At 42.8% G+C, this 25,737-nt stretch overlaps 1 protein-coding gene across 2 annotated transcripts; it reads left to right on the top strand.

Annotated features, from left to right (window-relative positions):
* Positions 1–9,187: 9,187 nt before the first annotated feature.
* On the top strand, positions 9,188–23,563 carry LOC121161960 (cytochrome P450 4A7-like). 2 transcript variants are annotated; one of them, XM_040988693.1, is made up of 12 exons: positions 9,188–9,382; positions 11,766–11,907; positions 12,880–12,924; positions 13,388–13,515; positions 16,704–16,831; positions 17,174–17,328; positions 17,719–17,825; positions 17,908–18,098; positions 18,198–18,331; positions 19,752–19,816; positions 19,933–20,009; positions 23,395–23,563. In XM_040988693.1, exons 1-12 carry the CDS (start codon positions 9,188–9,190, stop codon positions 23,561–23,563), a joined length of 1,536 nt encoding a protein of 511 aa, XP_040844627.1. The 2 variants fall into 2 exon arrangements, with proteins under 2 accessions (XP_040844627.1, XP_040844628.1); XM_040988694.1 differs by lacking the exons at positions 17,174–17,328; positions 17,908–18,098; positions 23,395–23,563 and having other exon boundaries at positions 17,719–17,829; positions 18,144–18,331; positions 19,933–20,013.
* Positions 23,564–25,737: the final 2,174 nt, after the last annotated feature.

The raw sequence follows: 25,737 nt of genomic DNA, 5'->3' as shown, positions 1-25,737 counted from the left end.
TCATCTCAGATGAAGTTTCTTTGGAGAGCCCTCCAACTGAACTGCTGATCTTAGAACCTCAACCATGAAGAGAATATGTCAGCCAGTGGATTCTGAATAGGTTTTATCGCAATTGGAACGGCGAGATTGGCAGCAATTCAGAACTGTTGAACTATCAAAACTGCATAAACAGGACCCTTGGAGCGTGCCTCACATTGGGGACCTGGGATGGGTGGGAGGCTGGGTGGAGCTTTTCCCTTTTTTTCTCTCCTGACTCCAGATACAGGGAAAAAATGATGATTTAAAAAAAAAAGAAAGAAGGAAACGATGAAAAAAAATTTTTTTAATTAAATTCATCTGCACTGAAAAAATAAAATAAAATGTTACTATTACAGATGTCAAAAATTATAGAAGTATAATTTTAACTTGTATACTTAAGAGTTCAAGGGCAAACTGAAGCTTAATAAAAATGGAAAATGGGCCGGAGCAATAGCGTATTGGGTTAAGTCCTCGCCTTGCACGTGTCAGGATCCCACATGTTTGCAGGTTCTAATCCCAGCAGCCCTGCTTCCCATCCAGTTTCCTGCTTGCGGCCCAAAGCCTTGGAACCCTGCATTTGCGTGGAAGACCCAGAAGAGCTCCTGGCTCCAGGCTTCGGATTGGCTCAGCTCCTGCCATTGTGGTCACTTGGGGAGTGAACCATCAGACAGAAGATCTTCCTCTCTGTCTCTCCTCCTCTCTGTATATCCACCTTTCCAATAAAATAATAATAATAATAAAATAATAAATATTTTTAAAATAAACAAAAATAAAAAATGGAATATGGACCAAGAAGCCAGTAAAAGGTGAATTTTTGCGATTTTGTTAACGTGTCCAGATTATTTGCTGGAGGTCTCTGGGGAATATTTTATATTCTGAGACAGCTGGAATACAGGTCTTCAGTTTAATGGATGAATTTCACGGTTACGATCATTTTTCTTCTCAAGGTTTTATTCAGCCCAGATGATCATGGTGACTTTTCACTTGCTAGTTTCTAGTAAACAATGCCATCAGCCTGGCATGATTTTACTTTCTCCCTACAACATTTTCGAGGCCCCAGTCAGAGAGCAGCTCCATCCTGAGCTACAGAACCTGGCCAGGCAGTCTGGGAAGCCTCTGTGATGATTAATTCGGCCACAGCAGCTGAGCCAGGAAGCCTGGCTTACAGGATTTGCACAGACCTTTGCTCATAAGAAACCATGCATCCATTTCTGTTCTGAGTGTTCATATGTGACTCAAGAAGACTGGATGCTCTTGAGCCAGGATCCACACTAGGCATAGTTATGGCACACCAGGTTTCTGGATTGTTTCTGGATGTAAGTTTCCGGCCACTGGTCTGGGCTGTGTGCAGTTGTCATTTGTCTGTCTTGATGTCTTGATGTTAAAAGATGAAAGTGCTGATCAGAGCTCTAAATTCCCCAGGATGTATTTGTATTTTGCATAAGAAAGATGTCATTTCACAGTAACACTGCTTGGCTTCAGTGTCCCTTGTGATTGAATAACAAATGATTTCACAATAAATGTTAGGTTTATACCACTCTTCCAGCTAGCGTTATTTTAGGAAAATCTCAAAATTGTTACCATGCATCACTGTCTGTGTTTGCTGGTCAGAAAATGTCATACCTTTTATATATTGTGAATTAGCTTTTAGAGTTTTCTGTAACAAAAAAAAAAAACTATTTAAAAGGGTAACTGTGCTTGTTCATATGATCCATAAGGAAGTTTAGTACAATTAGTAAGTTTAGATTGGACAAAAGTAAAAGATTATTTAGGTCTGTTTCAAAAACTATGTGGAGTAACAAGTGATTCTTCTTGTTTTATAGTTCCAGTCACAGTGTTTCAAGATCTGATTGCTTAAGACTTTTCTTGTAATCGAGTTTTGCATTCTATTCTATCTACATTTGTAAATCATCTGTAAAAACTTGCCAAATTTATTATTAAGAACATGAAGTAACTCTAATCAATTGGTTATAATTTTCAAATGCATCTGAAAATCTTCAACTATTGCCAAAACTGAATTATTGCTTTGTCCTAAACCAAGACTGCTAAAGCAACAGATTTCTTTCATTCGTGTAACTTAAATTTCTAATGAGCTGTTTTTAAAATATTTTAATGCATTTGTGCTCAAGTTTGATTCTCATTGTATTCTCTAACATACAAACTATTGTAGCAAAAGATAGGAAGCACTCCCCAAGATCTAGGGATTTAGAAAAACTTCTTAGAAAAGCCACCAAAGTCACAGCAGTTAAAGCCAAAGTAAGCAAATGGGACTATATCAAACTAAGAAGTTTCTGTACAGAAAAGCAAAAAAAAAAAAAAAATCTATAAGGAAGCAACCAACAAAATGGGAGTAAGTCATTGCACACTATATAGCTGACAGGAGACTAACATCCAGGATTATAAAAGTGTTTCAGAAATTCAACTACAGCAACACACACAACCCTGTGAAGAAATGGATGAAAATAGGAACAAATATTTTTCGAAAGAGCAAATTCAAATGGCTAATAGACATATAAAAAATACTCAGGCTCCATCGCTCTCAGGGAGATACAATGAAAACCACATTGAGGTTCCACCTAACTCCAGTGAAGTCAGCCTACATTCAGAACTAGGCTAACAACACCTGCTGGATGTGGGAAGAAAAGCACCCTCCTTCACTCTCGGTGTAAGTGAAAGTCAGTATGGAAAGTGCTAAGAGAACTGAAAATTGTATGGCCCAGCTATCCCACTGCTGGCAATATATACAAAGGAAATAAAATCTACATATGAGAAAGTGACCTGCATGCCTTTGCATACAGCAGTACAATCTACAGTTACAAAGACATGGAAAAAACCCAGATGACCATCAAAAGAGGAGTGGATAAAGAAACTGTGATACATTTTCTCCATGGAATACTATTCAGCCATTAAAAAGAATGAAATTCTGTCATGACACCCTTGAAATATTCTTCCCCACATTGGGGTCTCTAAGGCATCATCAAATTACTGTCCCTTATCCCTGGGTGCTAATATAGTTTTGGCCTCTCCCCTGTGGGCACAGGAAGGAAAAAGATTGAAACACATGTCTCACTAACTTTCCTCCATACCTATCCTTCCCACCCTAACCAAAGACCCATTTGGCCTGCATCCCTTTCAACTATGTAAACAATATTAAAAATAAAATTTTAAAAAGCTATGATTTTATAATATATAAAGAATAAACCTAAAAATAGAGGAAATAGGAAAGTTTGAAGGAAAGAGATAAGTATCTTAAAATTGCGCTTATGGAATATATAAAATCTGTTGTCTTTACATGAATTGATCTTTTATTAAAGGCTTAGTTAAATTTGCTCACCGGGAGAGTGGCTCATTCCAATCATCAAAGGGCATTCACATCTCATAAACACAATGAAAAAGGCCAACTGCAGACCAATATCCCTGCTGAACTTAGGTCCAAATCTTCTCAACAAAATGCTATCAAATTGAAAGTAACAACACATCATAAAAGCTATACCCTATGATCAAGTTGATTCCAGGCTTGTAAAACAATAATTAATATATGCAAACCAATAAATATTATCCATGACAGCAATAGAGTAAGGATAAACACAATGTCATCATCTCAATAAATTCATTAAAACCATTGGATGATGTTCAGCACTTGTTTATGATTGAGCAATAGACATAGAAGGAATATAGACAGTGAAGGTCATAGATGACAGATGCACAACCTGCACTAGGGGTAGGGAATGTCTGGCTCCTGGGCTGTGTAGTGCTCACAGAATCACTTGGTCTGACTTTGCCAAGACAAGACTGCAGTCAAGACTCAAAATTCAATGAATCTATAGCAGGTTAATTTTTGAGATGATAATTTTGTATGGCCTCTGAATAATGTTATAAATATATTCAAATACCTCTTGGCAGAAAAAAAAAATATTCCCCACCTGTGAATAATAAATGGGAAAAACTAGAAAGTGTTTGCTCTAAGATCAGGAAAAAAACAAGGAGTTGCATTTTCACCACTTTTATTTAATACAGTGTTGGAAGTCTTAGCCAAATAAATACAATATAAAGAGTAAGAGTTTAACAATGAAGAAAAAAGGATATAAAATTTTTCCCTGTTTGCAGGCAGCATGATTTTATACATAGAAAAAAATCTAAGACCTCCACTAAAAAAGTATTAAGAGTTGATAAAAATAAAAATTCAATGAGGTTTCAGAATACAAAATCAATATTTAGAAATCAGTAGCTTTCTTTTATAAGATTTTTTTTTTATTGGAAAGTCAGTCTCCTTCTCTCTGTAAATCTGACTTTCCCAAGGTTTGGAACATCTTTTACTGCTTTCCCAGGCTGCAAGCAGGAAGCTGGAAGGGAAGTGAAGCAGCCAGAACACAAACCAGTGCTCATATGGGGTCCCAGTGCATGCAAGGTGAGGACTTTAGCCACTAAGCCATTGTGCCGGGCCCCAGTAGCTTTCTTATACACCAACGACAAAATTACTGAGAAAGAAATCAATAAAGAAATCCCATTCACCTTAGCTACTAGTTACAAAAATCTAGGAATAAATGTTTTCATTGACCGATTAAATAATTTAACACGCACATATACACACACCTAGGTTGGGAAGAAGAGTGAGATGGCTTTCATCTGTTGACTTGCTCATCAGCTTCCAAAGGCTCCAGGCAGGGAACTGAAACAGGGGTCTGGAAATCAATTCAAATCCTCCACGTGGATAAACCCAAGACCTTAAACCAGGACCGCTGCATTATCCTAGTGTCTGCATTTTCCTGAAGCTGGGATCAGGAATAGGACCAGGCACTGTATTCATATAGTCAGATATGGATGCAGACATCTAAATTGGTGTCTTAAACCACTATGGCAAATGTTCATGACACTGTTAAGGCAAGCCAAAGAAGCCTCAAAAACTTAGAAGATATACCGTGTTCATGGATTGGGAGAATTAATACTGTTTTTAAAATGTATAGTAGTCAAAATGATTTAAAGATTCAATGCAATTCCCATTTAAGTACCAGTAACATTCTTTACAGAAGAAAAACATTCCTAGAATTTCTATGAAATCACATAGACTTCAAACAGACAAAAACAATCCTGAGCAGATGATCTCAAAACATACTACAAAATTAAACTAATTAAAACAACATCATACCAACATAAAAGTAGACACTTTGACCAAATTCACACATGCACATACAACTGTCAATGAGGGCAGTAAGAACATATGTTGGAGACAATGATGTCTCTTCTAAATGGCGCTAGGAAACTATACATCTATTCATAACAGGAAACTAGTCTCCAGGTTTTATCATAAACAAAAATCAATATCAAATGGGCCAAACACCTACATTTAAGAGCCAGAGTTATGAAATCATTAGAAGGAATGAAAGTGAAATGCTTAGAGACGTGGCTATCAGCAAAGACCTTTTCGATATGACCCTAAGCAACAAAAGCAAAATTGACAAGCAAGATTACATAAAACTAAAAAGCTTCTGCAAATAATCAACAGATTCAAGAGAAAACCTACAAAAGGACAGAAAATATTTGCAAGTTATTCATCCAAAAAGGGGTTAATTTCCAGAATACATAATATACTCAAACAACTCTGCAAGAAAAAAATCTACCAAGAATATGATAAAAAATGGGAGAATAATCTGAGTAGACATTTCTCAAAAGAGGACCTTAAAAGGCCATCTATTAACACAGCTGGTTGTTGGATGAATTATCACCCAACTCCAGTCAGAGTGGCTATAGCCAAAAGATAATAGACAACCGTTGTTGCCAAGGATGAGTAGATTGGGAAAATCTCATAAGCTCTCAGTATGATTATAAAGTAACACAGCCACTTTATAAAATAGTATGTGTCTAATATGTGCCTAAGGAAAAAATCTACAAATACAACTGCCAAATAATCTGGCACTACCACTACTATATATTAGATTAGATTAGATTAGATTAGATTAGATTATATATATAATGTATATTATATATACTATTATGTATATAATGAAAAAGTGTGTCAAATAACTTCTATTTACAGATATTTAATGCAACATGAGTCATAAGATCCAAATATATGACAGGTGTTTGGTGGGCCAAAGCACCCAGAACAACCAGGATGGGTTACCAAGCAACTGATCAATACATTTTCATCTTACAGAAGCAGTGCTGTGTCCCAAGGAGCAGCAGGTGCAGAGCAAAGAGGAAGAAGAAAAGCTGCAAGAAGAGCCAATGTATAAGGACAAGAAGGAAAAGGAACAATAGTCCTGAGAGGTTGAGAAGAGACGAGAGGAGACATCGCTTTGGCTGCACAGAGGGCCTGTTTTAAGCAGCAGCAGCGGGTTGGAAGATATGGATAAACCCTGGGACTTCGAGTTGCAGAAAGGGCTAGCCACAGCGGTGTCCTACAGGTCTTGCAATTTCACTACACTAATTAAACTGGAAGCTTGCTGGTAAGGAGTACAAGTGCTTGTTTTGAAAAATCTCCAACATAACCAGGTGTGAGGAGTTTCTGTGAGAGAAAACTCAGAGACAAAAAAAAAAAGAGGTAGACTTAGAACTTATTTTTGAGTAAAGAAAGGAGGGGAGTTAGTCCTATTTCCCTAACACTGGAATCAACCAACTTGTCCTCTAATGGATAAACAAAAATCACGTGATGATATACAGAGTACTTGAGCACAATAGAGAGTACTACTCAGCCATCCAAAGTGTGAAAATCTGTCATTGTGGTAACATGGATGGAAACTGAGGACATTATATGAAGTGGCATAAGTCACACATAGAAAAGCAGATACTGTATGTCTTCAGTTAACATGTGGAAGCTAAAAAGTTGATATCATGGAAGTGAATAAAACAGTGCTTACCAGAGCTTAGGGAAGCCTAAGGGTGAGGGAAATGACAAGAGGAGAGTTCATGGGTACACGTGCAGTTGGATGAGGGGATCACTTCTAAGTTTCTCTTACACAACAGAATAACCATGCTTGACAACAATTACTTGCACATCTCAAAATGATAGAAAGGATGGCAAATGTTCTCTCACACACAGAAACAAATGTCTGATGTGACAGACATGCCAGTTATCCTGATCTGGCCATTATACATTCTAAACATGTAAAAACATATCTCCCTGTATCACATAAATCATATAATTACTATGTGTTGATTTAAAATATTTTTTCTATTTATATGAAGGGAATGAATTTCATGTGTTTAATAATTTTAAGAGCATTATGATACTTGCAACCCTACTTCCCCAGATTTTCAAAAGGCACTTTCTCCTAACATCATCAGGTTAGTGAGGTTTCAGCCTGAGAATTGGGGTGTGGTGGAGCACAAAGGGACGGCTCTTGGTGTCTCCTTCTCAGATGCATGGGAGGTAGAGACCTAAGGCTGACTGAAGAAGCAGGGAAGGGAGAGAGGGGGAGGAGTCTGGGAGAGAGGAGGCTGCAGGCGAGAGGCGGTATGACCCTCTGCACTTTGCTTTGATCTGCACTGGGGTTCAGGCGTAAAGGTACGAACTCTGGTCCATGACTTATGTAAACATTGCAGGTCACAAGAGTGTGGAAAGCAGGATGGTTGAGGGACCGAGAGAGGAGAAAACTCATGGCCGCTGCAAGACCCTGCTACTAAGAAATTGTCTGAATTACCTTTTGTGTTTTATGCTGTGCATCCTGAGCATTGCACTTGGCCTTGGGGCAGACAGTCATGAAGAAACGCGAGTAAAGAGCATAAAGATGAACACACCGTTGTTCTTTTGTGTGTCACTGTCGCCCTGCTCTCCACTTGGTGAATTGCTGTTCATCTTTCAAGAGTCCATTCCTCTGTGATAATCTTCTCCTTCCCTGGCTAGAAATTCCACTCCTCCAAGACAGCCTAATTATGGTTCATTTTCTGCCACTAGATTGTCTGAAAACAGTAGTTGCTGAGCAAATGAATGGCTGAAAGAACAAGTAGTCTTTTTTTTTTTTAATTATTGTTACATTGTATTATGAGATACAGTTCCATAGGTAATGGGATTCCCCCCGCCCCCTCCCCCAATGTGGACCCCTCCACCCTGCTGCAAGACCTCAGTTCTAGATCAGTTGAGACGCCCTCCCCGCAAGCATATACCAAGCACAGAGTCCAGTGTTATGGGGTACTTATGAGAGGTGTTACTACCACCTCGTGAAAGCAGACGCTGAGCATTTCTGCTGGGTTCCTAACTACGACAGCAGTGAGGCTGACCTGAGAATTCAACGCCAGTGCTGCCTCCACCCACAGTCTTCTCAGGCAATAACTGACAGCCATCTGTCAAGACTTAGGGAATATTCCGTAAGTATCTGGGGTAGGCAGTTTGGGAGTTGAACAGAGAAGAATTCTTAGCTCTTTAACACACCACTTTGCCTCTTTGTAATCAAGGATCTTATCACTAAAACCTGAGTAATAGTAAAACCAACAATCTTTTTTTTTTTTTATTGTTGCTTACATTGTACAACATTTGGTAAATTAGACCGTGAGTTCCTTGAGGTTAAAGCTCAAAACTGTTTTCCTTACAACTGTGTCCTACCACCTTCCACGCTGCCTGGCACATAGTAGGAACTCAGTAAATATCCATGGATATCCTGGAAAGCAGAAAATGGTAGATGCAGGGGTGTTCCTACTGTCTCTCTTTTTTTTTTTTAAGATTTATTTTTATTATGTTTTTATTGGAAAGGCGGATATACAGAGAGGAAAGACAGAGAGGAAGATCTTCCGTCCAATGATTCACTCCCCAAGTGAGCGCAACGGCTGATACTATGCCGATCCGAAGCCAGGAGCCTCTTCCGGGTCTCCCACGCGGGTGCAGGGTCCCAAAGCTTTGGGCCGTCCTCGACTGCTTTCCCGGGCCACAGGCAGGGAGCTGGAAGGGAAGCGGGGCTGCCGGGCTAGAACCGGCGCCCATATGGGATCCCGGGCGTACAAGGCGAGGACCTTAACCACTTGCGCCACCGCGCTGGGCCCATACTGTCTCTTGAGACAGCTTTTCTGGGTGGATTCTTCAGGGTTAATAAATTGGGGATTATGTGATTCAAGCTCTAGCCTCACCATTTACCCGCCCTTCAGCTGGGTGGAGCAACCTTCCCTGGACTCCTGTATGTGTACATAAGGGCAATCAGTGACAGAGAGGAACAGTCACAAGTCCAGCACTTGCTGAATCATGAGTGTCTCCGCGCTAAACCTTGCCAGGCTCCCGGGCAGCTTCTCTGGGCTCTTGCAGGTGGCCTTCTTGCTGGGCTTGCTTCTGCTGCTGTTCAAGGCAGCCCAGCACTACCTGCGCCGCCAATGGCTGCTCAAAGCTCTCCAGCAGTTCCCAAGCCCTCCATCCCACTGGCTCTTTGGGCACCTGCGAGAGGTAGGAAGGAGAAGGACAGGGGAGTGCGTGGGGGGGGGGGTGATCATGGCTCTTGGAATCAGTTCAGCTGATCCACAGGGCCCAGCTTGCTGTGTGACAATGCACAGCCTGCAAGGTACACGAAGCTCATCTCAGGGCTGGACTCATTTCAGTGACAGGGAGCTCACCCCCTCACAGGAACTCACCTGCCATGACTCAGCTGTCATGCATTCCTCCTCATGTGGATCTGCTCTTTGTTCTGAGGCCCTGCACTTTGGAGGCAATGATTGCTCTTCCTGAGTCTCTGCATCTCCAGGCTGAGCATCCCCTGCAGCTCCAGCTGTTCTCAAAACATCAGCTTCTAGAGGTGTCCTTGGCCACAGTCACTCAGAGCTATCCTCTCTATGTGGCCCTGGACTTGCTAGGGAAGCCGGACATCAATATGAAGGAATCTCAGCCAGGGAGTGTTTGTGTGTGGAGATGATAGGCAGGACTCACAGAAGGAGTCCAAGACACAGGGAAGAGCTCGCTCAGCTGGGGTGGATGGGCTTCATGTGGTGCTGGGGACCACCTGGCTTCACGTGCGCGAGTCTGAAGGACTCTGCAAGGAGATGATCTAGGGGTGGAACTCTGATGGTCCTGGGTGCACATGAGAGAAGTCTGTGTCCTCGGGCAAGCATGTCAATGTTTGAATTGTATATTAAATAGACCCCACTCCTCTAATATGTACCTTGGACTTTGTCCACCTTGAGGTCAAGCACATCGTTCTCTCCCTGAACCTCAGTGTTCACACAGAGTGTGATACAAGGAGCATTTGGACTAGGTGTGAGGAGTGCCAAGGTAAAGAAAAAGAGTCGCCTTAGTGCCTGGGGAGGCACAGTGTCACCGTACCTCCTCTGTATTGGCAGCACTGAGTCCTGGCAATGGGACATAAAGCGGGGCCTCTCTTTTCTCAGAGAAGGACAGTCAATGTTCAGCAGTGGAAACAAAGATGGAAACTCTTCAGACTGACTACAGACAAACAGCCAAAGCCAAATTCATTCAAGCAAATTGGACTATGGACTGGAGATTATTTATTGACTGAGAAATTGTGACATTTGGACAATGCAGTTGTCATTAGATAACAATATAACAATGCCCCTTTCTGAGCTAGGAATTGATGTTAAGAGGTACTAATATCTTAACACTGATAGACGTGAGATGACATATGCACTCATCAGTGCTGAATAAATTCTCTTCAATAACGTTACTCATAGTATTGAACCACCACTCCTCTTTTGTTGAGTAGTAACAACTATTTCTAGCACTTATAAGTATTTTATTTTCTTTAATACTGCTGTTATCAGCTTTATCAGGAATGGAAAATCACATGTAATTAGTTTGAACTACGGCAGTGCCAGGAGGCAGGATTTTCAGACAGCTGACTGGCTTGGGCACCAAGCAGTCAGGAATCAGGCATGACAACAGTGTTAAAACAGGGACCCACACCTGGGATAGGCCAGCATGGGTAGATCCTGGAGAAGGAGGCAAGAAACTGGGGTGTTACTCTCTAGGTCATGGCTGCACCAGATCAAAGCCAAGAACTGATTATAAGATGGATTTTTGCAGGGATTATAGAGCAGCCTCCTAAGTAGCGGGAACAGGACATTTCTCAGAGAGGACAGGCCTGTCCATGCTGCCCCTAATTCACTAACATGTTGGTTTAATAGTTACAGGGACTTTATTCCCTCAAAGTTCCTAGCTCCTGAGAAGGCAATCAGTACAGGGTGAGTACTTACTTGATAAGCAGCTGTTGGATGAATCATGAGTGTCCCCATCCATCCTCTACTCATCTTGGATTCACTCACATTCTCAAATCACTGCTGGGCTCAGACTTCTTCTCTCTCTTTTTTTTTTTTCAAAGGCTGGTCCCTGAAAGTTCTTCTTAAGCCCAGCTCAGGGGGACACCTGAGCATTTGATTGAACACCTAAGGCATTTGATTGAAACATGAGACACCCAAGGAGCCATGGGAACCCAGGGAAGCAGAGGCAAGGTCAACAAGACTGTGTTTAATAGAGATCACATGGGTGTATCACTAACAGTGGCTGCCTTATTCTTCAGTATAAATAGGGTACACTAGTAATCCCTCTCTGATCACAGGTCTGGCTAGACCATTGCATAACAGGTTCCATAAAAAGGTTTCAGACATTAGAGACCCAGTCCCTGAACAGCTGAGCTCCTACTGCGTATACATTTCTAAAGCACTTCTGAGTGAGGAGGAAACACAGATAGCACAGGAGGGAGACAGAATCAGACTTTGGGTCATGACCTTCAGGACCAGGCAAGAGATCTGATCAGAGTCTGAATCATTACAATCAAATCTAATAAGAAAGATACTACTGATTTCATTTCCTTGGGTTACAGTTTCCAGTGGATATGGAGCTGCCACAACTGCTCAAGCGAGTAGAGAAATTCCCAAGTGCCTGTCCTCGCTGGCTGTGGGGGAGTGAGCTCCTTTTCACCATCTATGACCCTGACTATATAAAGGTGATTCTAGGGAGATCAGGTGAGTTAAATCACATCCCATCTGCAGCAGCTTTTCCTTTGTGAGTACATTGTCCTTGGTTTGGAAAACTCCAAAGAAGGTGACAGTTCAAAATTAAAGCTGTATGTATACCCTCTACCAGCTACCAGCCCAGCCCAAAGCCAACAATGTTTACTGAGTATACTGAAAGTTCAAAGCAGCTATGTGATCCTGATTATTCATTCTTTTTTCTCTCTTCCTTCCTTTCCCTTCCTTTCTTTCTCCCTTCCTTTCTTCCTCTCTTTTCCTTCTTTCTTCCTTCCTTCCTTCCTTTTTCCTTCCTCTTCCTTCCATCCTTTCCTTCCCTTCCTCTTTTGCCTCTTTTCCGCTCTTACTTCTTTCCTTCCTTCCTTTCTTCTCTTCCTTTCCTTTCTTTCTCTCTTCCTTCTCTTTCTCTCTTACTCCCTTCCTTTCTTCCTTTTTTCTTACTTACTTCCTCCCTCCCTGCCTTTCTTCCCTCATTCCTTGTTTTCCTTTTTTCCTTTTCTTCCTTTATTCTTCTGTATTTCCCCCGCTCATTTTTATTCTTATATCTTCATTTATTAGATTTTGATAGCTTCTATCACTAGTTTTTGATGTGATTGGTTACATTAATTTCTCCAACTATCAGACAAAATTCATAGCCATATTAAGCTGGATTTGCCATTGTCCTGGGTCATTACATAACCAAGTACCTGTCTTCTTTGGCATGGTTACATAGCCAACATTTCTTGCCAACTCACCATCCTGATCCTGTGGTGTTCAGATTTTGATAATCTGTGCCTACCTTCTCAAGTCCAGTTGACTTTCAAGGCAACATAGGAGGGGGTGGGAGGCTGTGGGAGGTAACTTGGAAATAAACACAAATGAAGTCATCAAGAATGATGGTAGCCTGTGGTGTGGCCATAGCTTTCCTGGGAGCTGCCTTGCTTGGACACTGCTAGTTTCCTGTGTAAGTTCTTTCTTATCTTCCAGACCCAAAGGCTGCTCTTCCCTACAGTTTCCTGACTCCCTGGATTGGTATGTATGTCTAAACTAGAACTTCACTCACTGTCCAGGTAGATTTGCCAAGATTACCTCTTTGAATGTCAAAAATGCACACTCAACTCTCTTGACTCCAACTACACATCACGCTTCCTTTCTCTGCCTCTAACTAGACCCTCACCCCTTATTACTGATAGAGCTCCTGAGACTCGACTTCTGATACATCATTGTTCAGTTCCTCTCCAACATGCTCAGCCTGATATTGATATAACATCTACTTCATAACACCTTTTCAATCTGTATCTTACTGCTGTCATAATCATATCAGGTACATCAACCCGCTTGGGAAACCCACATTTCTGAAACTCACATTATGAAGCTCACCTTCTTATGGGCTACACCATGCATGTCTGGGCTTCTTTTGTCCAACCCAAGTTATTCCTTGATATCCTTCTAACCCTGACACCCTGATACAAATACATGCCCATCTCTGGCCCAGGGAATGGCTTGCTCCTGCTGGAAGAGCATGTGTGGTTCCAGCACCGGCGCATGCTGACCCCAGCCTTCCACTATGACATCCTGAAGCCCTATGTGGGGCTCATGGCAGACTCTGTCCAAGTGATGCTGGTAAGTCCTCCTCTTTCTCACCTCCATACACTCCCTAACCCCATGCATTCACACAAAGGCCACTCTCAAACACATCTGCAGTCACAGGTACTGACACATGGGATGCCACCCAGAAATGTTCATCCCACACTTTGAAGTATAGACACTCATTGTCAAGGCTCAGACACCCTAGAGCAGGACTCACACAGGCCCAGTGCTCTGTGGAAATATGTTTCTAGACACTGCTACTGGCACACGTACACTCATAATCAGACACATGCCTGGCAGACACACACAATCTTGCGTTAACACACGTGCATGTGTCCAAATGCATGGCTTTCCAGGACTTAGAAGGAAGCTTCCTTCCCTATTACTATGCAGCCGGTCCCTCTTACACACTTGTTTCCCCTCTGCAGTTTGTTACCTGAGGTCAACTAATACACATTGTCAAATGGCCATTCCCTTCACCTTAGCTCATCACATGGGCGTTGTATCAGTATGAATCATTACACGGAGAAAGGTTAGCACGGTGCAATGTGATAGCTTAAGAGAACACATTCACATGTTTTTATTATACTAAATGATAACTCATTGACTTATAGTACATTGACATAACTATTGCAATGTATTACTATTAACTGTTGTTAATGTCTTACTATGCCAATTTCATAAGTTAACTTTCTCTTAAATATGTACATATTGTATAAAACATGGTATTCCTGGGGGTTCAGTGTTACCTGAGTTTCTAAGCACTCAGTAGAGGTAGAGAGATATATCCCCTATGAATAGTGGCAGCTGTGAATAAAACCCTATCCCTCTTTGTTTTATATATATATATATATAACAAAGGAGAGAGAGAGAAAGAGAGAGAGAAACAGAGAGAGAAAAAGAGAGAGAGAGAGATTCCCCCACTCACTGGTTTACTCCCCAGGTGGCAGCAATGTAAAGGCTGGGCCAGGCCAAAGTCAAAGAGTCCAGAATTCTGTCTGGGTCTCCTACACAGTGACAAGGACCCAAGTACTTGAGCCATCATGCATTACTTCCCCCAAGTTGGATCTTAAGTAGAACACCTGGGACTCAAACTGGCACTCTATATGGGATGACAGTATCCCAGGCAGTAGCATAACATCAGTCCTCAAACCCTGTTCTTCTGACATCATTGCCAAAGGAACAGCTCCCAGGGCAGAATCCGAGCAGGATAAATGGGAGGAGCACCTCCAACAGGACTCCATTCTGGGGACTTTTTAGAAGCCATGAGCCAGAGCTTTCTCCAGGTCTCCCACATGGGCGCAGGGTCCCAAAGCTTTGGGCCATCCTCTACTGCTTTCCCAGGCCACAGGCAGGGAGCTGGATGGGAAGTGGAGCAGCTGGGACATGAACAATATGGGATCCTGGCACATGCAAAGTAAAAATTCAGCCACTGAGCTGTTGTGCCAGGATTTATCCTGAAGATTTTTTTTTTAATAATACAGTTCTATAGGCTCTGAGATTTCTCCTTGCCCATCCCTGAATCCCCCCTCCCACTGATCTCTCCTGTATTATTATAATTGTATAGTTCTTCATAAATAGTCATAAGCATCCCTACTTCCAAATCAAAGATGGACTGCCAGTGAAACTGTTAAATATATCTTGACAATAGGATGCTGGACTCTTTGCCATTGTTCACACCTACCTACAATGTCAGGATACACTTACATAGCGGAATGACAAGTTTATGGCTGTTCCTGGAGGCTTTCAAGCACATTTCTCTCATTACTTGACACCACCATGAAGCATGCCTCAGCCACCAAAGCCAGAGAGTAGGTCTTTAGCCTAGAAGTTCAGACACCAACTAAGATGACCACATGCTGTATTAGTGTGCTTGGGTTCAAGCCCAAGCTCTGCTTTTAACTCCAGTTTCTTGCAGACGGGCACACCCTGGGAGGCAGCAGGGTATGGCTCAATTACTTTGCTGCCAACTGCATGGGAGATCTGGATGGAGTTCTTGATTTCCAATTTTTGCGTGGCCCAAGCACAGCATTGTACACATTTGGAGAGTGAACCAATAGAAGGGAGCTATCTCTTTGTCTCTCTCTGCCTCTAAAATAACCAATAACCTTTTAAAAAAAATGAGTAAGCCAGTGAGTATCCCAGTATCAGAATGGAACCACAATCTTCTCACCATCCAATGAAGATTCTGTTGGACCTAGTCCCCTACTTCAAGTCTTCCGCATTAGTGGACTGGAGATAAAGTAAATTCCATCAGACACCAGCACAATCTGTACATGGCTGGCCTGTACAGTGATGGCTTCTGGGACAGCATATTAGTCAACCAGGCTCTGGCCTGGATTCAGGGCTTCTTCATGGATTTGAGTCATCCTTGTTGGGAAATTGTATCAGGTCTACATTCTCAGAGCCCTACCTGCTGCCATGCCACCCTCTGCCACCTGGAGAACAGTGTAAGAGATTTATTTAGCTGGTTAGTTGGCACTCGAAGTTAGAGAGAGGGAGAGAGAAATTTTTTCATATCTGGTTCATTCCCCAGATGACCAACGTGCCCAGGGTTGGGCCAGACCATAAACAGGATCCAGGAGCTTCATCCAGGTTTCTCACATGAGTTGAGGTGACACTTGGGTCATTTTCCACTGCTTCTTCCAGGCCATTAGCAGAAAGGTGGATTAGAGGTGGAGCAACTGTGGCACAAACTGATGCCCACATGGAATGCTGGCATCATAGATGGGGGCCTTACCCACCACATCACAACCTGGCCCTATGGATTTTAATTTCTTATACAATTGTGATCAACAAACACTTAACAAATGAGGAAGAATGGCAGTCCATATTTTTGTTCTTAGAAGTCATAACCTGTACATTTTGATCACCAAATGGGATCCTGCCTAACCCAGAGATCTAACTCTGCTCTTAGAACAGTGAGTCCCACTGCTCTTTGTTTTTCAAAACTTGATATTTTGTCATTGAGCAAACCGTTATTCTCATAACTTTTTTTCATGACAGTGAAGAAAAATTTAGCTTGCTATGAGGAAGCATGTTTAACTTAATCATATTTTCTTAAAAAATGGCATTACATTACAAACTCCAGCTTTGGAGGCTGAGTTTCGTAAAATGAGGAATTTTCACCAGAATATTTACAGAGAAAAGAGCCTTACCTTGTTAGTATAGGGCTCCTGGGGACATGAAGAAAGTCAAATGTCCATCCCTCCCCCAACAAGGACAAATGGGAGAAGCTCCCCAGCCAGGATTCCTCTCTGGACGTTTGTGAAGATATCTCGATGATGACCCTGGACACCATCCTGAAGAGTGCCTTTAGCCACGAGGGCAACGTCCAGCTGGACAGTGGGTCAGTGTCAGCCCTCTGGCTATGGGTTCCTTGGGCTTACCAACCGTTGTGAGCCACTGGGAGGCTGACGGATCAGCCTAAATGCTCACCTCCATAAAAGGCAAGGTGTCAACTTCAGGACAAGTGTTCATAGCAGTGCTATCCCTGCCTCAGTCACAGATCCCTGAACCCCAGGGTGGGGGAAAGCCTGTTTTCTGTGCCCTCGCACAGAGGCTGTTGGATGGAAGAGATGTGTACCTCAGTGCTGCCTGCCCCCACTGTGTGAGGAATCCCCCAGAAGAGTCTGAATGCACTTCCAGAGGAAAGGTCGCCCTCCACTCTTACTATTGTCTTTCCCATCAGGACTTCCAAATCCTACATCCAGGCTGTTAAGGAACTCGGCCAATTGGTGTCCTTCCGAATGAGAAATGTGTTTCATCACAACAATACCCTCTACCGACTGAGCCCTGCAGGCCGCTTGATGGACCGTACCTGCCAGCTTGCCCATGAGCATACAGGTTCTGTTCCCTTCTCTTGAGTTCCCTTCACCACCATGCAGAGCCCAAGGAAACTACTTAGGTCTTTCAAGCAGAGTCACCCTCCTTGCCCCTTATAGCAGCTGGGACATACTCATGCTTGGTACTTCCTTGGTGCAGAAGTCTGGAGCTGTGATCTCTGAATCATCACACTGGGAATAGTAGAATGAGGCCACATCCCTGCAACATTCAGCTGAGGTTCCTGGGCTGTGCTACTGCAAGGAGGCCCACCTGCTTCAGAGGAAGCTGGATCCCACCATGATGCATACATCCACTCCCATACTCCTCACTGACATCAACTTGGGGGCAGATGGGGCTCCTGGGGGTGACAGGAGCTCTCAGCTCCATCTGACAACCTCTGCTCTGGGATAGATCGAGTGATCAAGCTGAGGAAGGCTCATCTGCAGCAAGAAGGAGAGCTGGAGAAGATCAGGAACAAGAGGCACTTGGATTTCCTGGACATCCTGCTCTTTGCCAAGGTCAGTGTGCAGCACAGCCCAAATCTGGTCTAGAGGCATGGGAGCAGGGACTGAGCCTGCCGTCTCACTGTGATCTCCCAAGATGGAGAACGGCAGCAGCCTGTCTGATGAGGACCTGCGTGCCGAGGTGGACACATTCATGTTTGAGGGCCATGACACCACAGCCAGTGGCATCTCCTGGATCTTCTATGCTCTGGCCACACACCCAGAGCATCAGCAGAGGTGCCGCGAGGAGATCCAGAGCATCCTGGGGGATGGAGCCTCTATCAGTTGGTGAGTGAAGGCCCAAGAGGTGGGAGGACCCTGCCTGTGTGAGAGGGGGAACCCTGGTGTGCCCAGCCCTGCCCCTCCCCTGCATCAACATTATTTCAGGGACCACCTGGACAAGATGCCCTATACCACTATGTGCATCAAGGAGGCACTGAGGATCTATCCACCAGTGCCAGTCTTGAGCAGAGAACTCAGCAAGCCAGTCACCTTCCCTGATGGATGCTCCTTACCCAAAGGTATACAATCCTTACTCTAACTCACCTGTGTGCCGTGCGAGGCCACGTGGAGGATCCAACATCCCCATTTTTTCCTGCTCCTCTGAATCTGATCTCCCTTTGTTCATCAATAGGTGAATGTGCCTTTGTGGCTGGAATGAGATATATAAATGCCCAATACATGGCTGGGCTGCACTAGAAGTTCAGTAAATATTAGTTCCAGTCTCTATACATGAAAACATTTGCAATTAAAGAGCTGTCTATTTAACTTCTTATTAAAAGATCATACCTGTGTCCTCACTGGCACTTGAAAAAAATAGAGAATTAGTTATTAGAGAGACAGAATGATGGAGAGAGAGAGAGAAACACAGAGAGAGAGAGAGAGAGTGTGTGTGTGTGTGTGTACTTCTATCCACTGGTCACTCCCCAAATGCCTACCACAAGAGGAATAGGGTCCGAAGGAAGGAACTCCATCCAAGTGGATAGCAGGATTCCAAGTTCTTGGGCAATCTACTGCTTTCCCAGGCACATCAGCAGGATGTAGGTTTGGATATGGAGCAACTGGGACAGGAACTGCTACTTCAAGGACTGATACATGACTCAGGCACCCCAGTGGCAATGTCACTTTTGAAAATAATGTTCACATTTGATGTAATATATGGAAAACTGCATGGAAATAAACACAAAGCAATGTGCATGTGGGCCACACTATGATGACTAACTTTTTAGCATGTTTTCCATGTGGGCATTCACACTGACAACTTCTGAATACACCCTAATCTCCTGTACTCTAAGATGTACAGAACTGGGAAGAGAATCTGATGCAGCAGAGGTAGATAAGCATCTTTTCTGGTATGTTCAAAGCAAGGGAGGAAGGTTGGGGAACCCCACATATGGATCAGATGTGATCCAGCTTCTGAGGAACTCTCAGGGTGATGAGAGAGAGCAGCTGGGGACCAGATCTCAGATCCCTGCAGCCCCTGCTTCAGGAGCCAACATTTCCTGACCCACCACTGATGGATGTCCTGTGCAATGAGAGTCAAGCCACTCAGCCGTTCTGAGCTCCAATTGCTTCCTTAGAAAATGACAGTGGAAAAGGGCAAACTTTGGAGGACTGCTATTAGGAATGAGTGAGCTAATGCACACCCCTTGAAGCTCTTGGGAACAAATGCATGATCGTGAGCTCTTACCTGGGCAACAAACAATGAGCATTCTTGCTTCTCATCCCTGGCTTCATGGTTTTTCTGACCCTCACCTGAGCTCTGGTGCTTTGCAAAGCTCACCCTAGCACTCTTGCAATAGGAGCATTTAGTTCAACCTGAAGACTTGTGGTACCCGTGCCTTTCCTGTTTTGCACATGTGTACCACTGACTGAGGGACTGGAGCCTCCTATTCATGGATAAAAACAGCTTTTTCTCTCTGTCTCCTGCCTTTCCTAAAGGTATCGTGGTTGCACTCTCCATTTATGGCCTTCACCACAACCCGAAGGTGTGGCCAAACCCAGAGGTACAGGGGCACAGAGAGGGTGGCATGGGGTGACCTCTTGGGTTTTATACCCCCTCTGGGCTTCCTTTCTACTCACTTGACCTCCTCTTGCCCTGGCCCTGGTCCTGTCTCTGCAGGTGTTTGACCCCTCCCGATTTGCACCAGGTTCTGCTCGCCACAGCCATGCTTTCCTGCCCTTCTCAGGAGGATCAAGGTGAGTGCACTGTGTGTGCTGGGGGAAGGCAGGGGGTGATGGGGAGTCCTTGGGATCTGGAGAAAAAGACACTATTACTTAGTATATAGTACATACCATCTGAATGATTCCTGGCATGTAAACATAAAACCCAGGACTTAAAAAAAAAAAACAAACACTGGGCTACCTGTTAGGCCAGACAATTATACTCTAAAAAATAAATGGCTGATGTGGAAAGTAAAAAGGTTGGCAGTAATCCTTCAATGGAATACAAATTGTCATACATGATGTAAGGAAAAATGAAGACCAAAATGTCTCTGAGTTCATATTTCTGTGAGTTATTTAAAGCTAAGTTAATGTTTCCCTGATAGGCTTTAAGGGGACAGTTCATCATAATCAGCTTTCCAGCTGTAGGTTTATCACAGGTCTGAGAACCTCCTCCCTCACACAGTCTGAAATAGGTATTGCTACTATTGGAGAACAGGAAAGCATGGACTGGGCACTCTTTTTTAAAGGTTGATTTATTTTTATCAGAAGGGCAAATTTTTATGGGGAGAAGGAGAGACAGAGAAAGATCTTCCATCTGCTGGTTCACTCCTCAAGTGGCCACAATGACCGGAGCTAAGCTAATCCAAAGCAAGAAGCTGGGAGCTTATTCTGGGTCTCCTATTCAGGTCCAGAGTCCCAAGGCTTTGGACCTTCCTTCACTGCTTTCCCAGGCCATAAGGGAACTAGATAGGCACGTTCTAAGCAGCATTAATGTTTATTTTCTTCGTATTCATGTAAGTTATTGTTAAAAGTAGACCATAGAGGCCGCCTTTGGAATGTCAGCCAACGTATTGCTGGGTTCCATGGAGCATCCCCTCATGTGACAAGGCGGAAGGGTCAGCTTAGGAACCTGGCAGGATTGGCCTCATGGTCACTCTCACCTAAAGGGTTCCCATTTTCTTGCTTATTAAATGATGAACCTTTGAGTAGTTTATTCAGCCCAGAGCACACATCAGACCTGATGTAAGTGTGACACTGTCAGAGGTTCAAACCATGTGGTCAAAATACAAGTAATGTTTCATCTGTTCTGAGCATTTTAAACAAAGCTACAGGGCAGTTCTACCCAGAGTTATGGTGATCTCTCAGGTGTTGAAAAAGAGGCAGATAAGGTTAACTCCTTTAGGGCTCAGGTTTTCCAAGCAGTAAAGACCCAGTAAAGGCAACAGCAACAACAACAAAATACAAACAGCTATCCCTAAAACATAAATTTTCATTATCAAAGTCAGCTATAAAGACAGAGCATCCTGGCTGGATAGTATTAGCATATGACATCAGCATATGATCCCATTACTTAAAACAGTCCGTGAGCACAGAGACCATAAGCTCATGCTATCTGGGCTTCTGTGAAGAACTAACTTTAAAATAATTTTCCTTTAACTTTATCCAACCTAATCTCAAACATACTCAACTTTCAAAAGGTTACAACATATTAAGTCCTTCAGTTCCTCTTTCTATCATTAAGAATTATCTTTTTTAACCTTTGTCACCAAGAATACATTACCTTGCTTCTAATTTCCTTCACAACTTTCTTTCCAACCTATTGGTTCCTTCAATTCACATTGTAAAACAATTCTCAAAAGGCTGTTTTATTCTTTGAGGTCCCAGACCTATGATGGGAAAATCAGTGGCAATGGCAGAGATCTATAAGCTTATCATGGCATATGTTGACTCAATCTAGAACAGAAAGAGTCTCAAATAGATGGACAGAGAAACTTTCATAATTCAGCAAGCAAGAGAAAAGAGAACCCTTTAGGTCAGAATGATCACAAGACCAATCCTGCTAGTCTAGAAGAAAGGACCTGGATTGGAAAACACAACCCTATAGGGTGATTGGTTGGCGGTAAAGAAAAAACAAAAGGCAGTGTGAGAGAAGTCATCTGAAGACTAGTTCTTCCAGAGCTTTTTCACATAATGGCAAAGAAGAAAGGGGAGTGAGGCATGTATCTTCCTTTAGGAGGACCACGAAAACCAGGTGCCGGGTTTTATCTGCCGCACAGATATGAAATTTCCCCATCTTCCTGACATTTGAAATGAAGGAGAGAGAGTTACGAACAGATCCTGCACAGGTTAGAAAAAAACAGGAAGGGCCAAGAGAGTTGGAGTAGAGTAAGCTGGACTGTCTCTTGTTACATACTCTTCCTGCACGAATGCAGCAGATACTTCGGCTGAAAGAGACAGAGCAGGGGAAGATCAAGATGGCTAAGTTAGAAGAAAGCAGGCACATCTCTGCCCCCATAAAATATTGGCAGAGGCTTTGACTGTACTAAAAAAGGGAGTAAGGCTATAAGAAAACTAGATAGGGTGTATTCATCAGAGCAAGGTTATTCAGGATTTATTGCTACTCCCATTTTCTCCTGGTTGGCTCCGCCAAGGATGTTACTAAAAATAGCTGGTCAGAGATTCCTATCTTCACATAAGGAAGAATCCAGATGTGAGATGGAGAGTAGCAGTAAGCATACTAGCAACTGTAACAGAAAGAATACATCTGACAAACTGGACCAACATCTCAGGGAAGAACTGAGCGCCTATAGTGAGTTTAATGTCTTGTTTCTGAGTCTATTTAAGTCACATGCAAACTGTTTACAATGTCAAGTTGGTTCTCACTCATGGGGAAAAGGAGAAAAGATACTGCCCTTTCCTCCAATACCTCAGAGATAAAAGCAGAAATATGTTGCACCAAACCGCATACCCATCCCACCCTCAACATAGGCATCATGCCTTGCTTCATACTTGAAGGGAAGTTTCTGAAATGATTGCTGTTCCTGAGTCTGCTCTGGGCTCTGGATAAGTGTTTCTGTCAGTAATTAGAAACTGGGGACACTGGCGCAGTGAGAGCATGATGGAGGCTGAAACACTGAATAGGAGCAAATGGGTGACAGTAGGCACAGCTCCAAACCATTTCACCTCTGAGAACTTCCCCACTGACACTCCCACACTCCCCTAGTGAACCCTTACCAACATGGCCTATTTGCCCCCTGAAGGCTCTGACCAGTGAGTGACCTCTATGTTAAGGAACTAGACATTGTGGAGAGGGGGTATGACCCAATAATTATTAATGCATTAAACAATTCCTGTGATAAGACTTTGTTTCTTACAGCACTGGCTCTCCTAGGAGACTTTGTGTCTTCAAGAGTAGAGACAGGACAGTCTCAGAAGAGCTGTAGTGTTTGTCAAGGTCAGAAGACCATGACTGAGGCTTGGAGCCAGTGTGTGACTATTTGGAAATGGATGATGGCTAAGCCACACAAACAAGGACTCTGACTGGCCAACTCTGGGCTAGAGCTCAAGGACAATTGCCTATCCAGCTCAGAGGGGGATCTGAGGCCACTTCTCATTTCATTTTCCCTTCCCGGTCCAGGAACTGCATCGGAAAACAATTCGCCATGAATGAGCTGAAGGTGGCCGTGGCCTTGACCCTGCTGCGTTTTGAGCTGCTGGCAGATCCCACCAAAGTCCCTATCCCCATCCCAAGACTTGTCCTGAAGTCCAAGAATGGGATTCATCTACGTCTCAGGAGGCTCCACTAACCCTGATGGGGACAAGATTGGTTCTGAGAGTCTCTGCCAGGCATCCTGTCTTCCTGTCAGCTTCCGTGTCTCTTGTCCTCTGCTCACATCTTGCTTTCCAACTGACCACCTGCCCCTCTTCCAGCTGCCTGCCAATTGGCCTTCTGTCCTCCAGTCTACCTCTCCTTCTCTTACCTTCCTCTAAGATGTTGAACTGCTTATCTGCCTCCTAGCTGTCAACATTGCTGTCTGTCCACATTATCACTGATTGTTGCCAGCTCTCCAGCCTGCCTGCCCTTCTACACTTTGTGCTAATGGCTGTGCTTCTGTGAGCCTCCTGTTGCAGACATAACAAAATACCACAATCTTAGTGGCCTAAAACAACATAATAAAGTCACATTGCTGAATCATTGATTATGGTCTCTCTTCCCCTTAATTTTCTGTAATTTAAATAGTGTGGTGCAATTAAAATGAAGTATTATTGTTATGTATTACTCTACATGTAAAGTGGATAGGAAAAAGAATTAAAATGTGATATTGCATTTTCTTGAAAAAATTTCAGTCCTTGTCCAGTCACTATTCATGTGATCAAAGCTACTATTTTCTTCTACAACTCATCCCACGTCTCAACACCCTTAGCAAATGCCTCAGCTAATTGTAGCTTTTTTACAGGTGGGATGAGCCAAACATGTCTGAAAAGCATAAAACAGGTGTGGGTGCATAGCCATACAACCACAGCTTGCTGAAGAGAAGGGGGAAATAAAGGGTAAACGTGTCGCTTTTGCCCTGCCTAAGCTGGAAGATTTCACAAGCAGGTTTGACAAATGCATTTAACTTTGAACTGCTGCCACCCCTGTTATTAATCCTTGTGATCATGGATCATGTATATCAGAATATGATATGCAGTCATCATCTTCCTATTGAAAATTCCCCACTTTGCTCCATCTTTGAATAAGCTCATAGTATACTGTGGCATATGTATTCTTTTTCAGCACTCAAGTAAATGCCATTTTTCCTTTTTTGTCATTATTTAGATTGGCATCTCTCATACCTATAATTCAGACCTGAAACTTTGGAAGAATCGAGGCCTCCTGGAATCTAATGGGCCCTGACAATTAACGCTTTGTACTCTCTGACCCCATGGCTCATTTTTCTGCCCCAAGTCATCTCACAAGTCAAGCATGTATTTTTTTTCTTTTTTTTTTTCAAAAAGCATACTTTGTAGTTTATTAGATAGAAGTATGGAATGATTTTTTTTAGTTTTAATAATATATTTTCTTTAAACTAATGTTGCCCAAATATGTCAACATGTTGCCGTTGGCTTTTTTTTTTTATTAATACTGATAGACTTTAATTTTCCTGTACCAAATCTTCAAAATCTGGTGTGTATTGTGTGTACATCTAAGTTCACACTAACAAGATCTCAAGAGCTCAGAAAACCTAAGTAGCTAATGCCCACCATAACACAGCTGTGGTCAGCACAGCTCTGGAGGATTTTGTCTCTTCTCAGTACTATGCATGTATCTGCTTCTCTCTAAAAATATTTTTATTTTGTTTTATGGTACAATGTAATAGGCTCTGGGATTTTCTGTCTTCCTCCCCAGAGTCCTACCCCACCACACTGATTTCCCCTGTAGTTTTACAATGGGTGTCCTTCCTGAACAGTCATAAGTCCATCACGCTGTTATTGAAGTGTTTCCCGACACTGTATGCATGGACAATGTCAGAGAGTCCAAAATCCTACTGTCAGAATATTTTCAACTCTTTCACTGAGAGTCCATATTTCATCTGGATGTATGTCTCTATGCATCCAAATGCTAAGGGAGACTTCATCATTAACTTCATTAGCCATGCAACAAAAATGCCAATGCATCACTAGAGTGATAAAACAGAAAATCAAAACCTTTTTATAGGAATAGATGCAGTGTGTGGTCCGTGTGGCACTGAAGAAATTACAATAAAAGCTGGAACACTATTAATCATAAGATATAGTAAAAACAATGTTGAAAGGGACATTTACAATCTCAGGTGTTACAAGCAATCAGTCTCTTACAGATACTCAATTAATAAATCACAATAACTTATTAAAGATACAAATAACTAGGAAGTATGAAGAGGTAAAATTCATAGCAAAAGCACTTAGATTTGGCACCACAAAACTGCAAATTGGAATAAGACAGAGCCATTCCTTAAGA

Source organism: Ochotona curzoniae, unplaced genomic scaffold (assembly GCF_017591425.1).
Source record: "Ochotona curzoniae isolate NIBS_2020 unplaced genomic scaffold, NIBS_Ocur_1.0 contig_4965, whole genome shotgun sequence".
Taxonomy (NCBI): Eukaryota; Metazoa; Chordata; class Mammalia; order Lagomorpha; family Ochotonidae; genus Ochotona; species Ochotona curzoniae.
The sequence above is the reverse complement of the archived record's forward strand: the minus strand, read 5'-3'. Positions and strand labels throughout refer to the sequence as shown.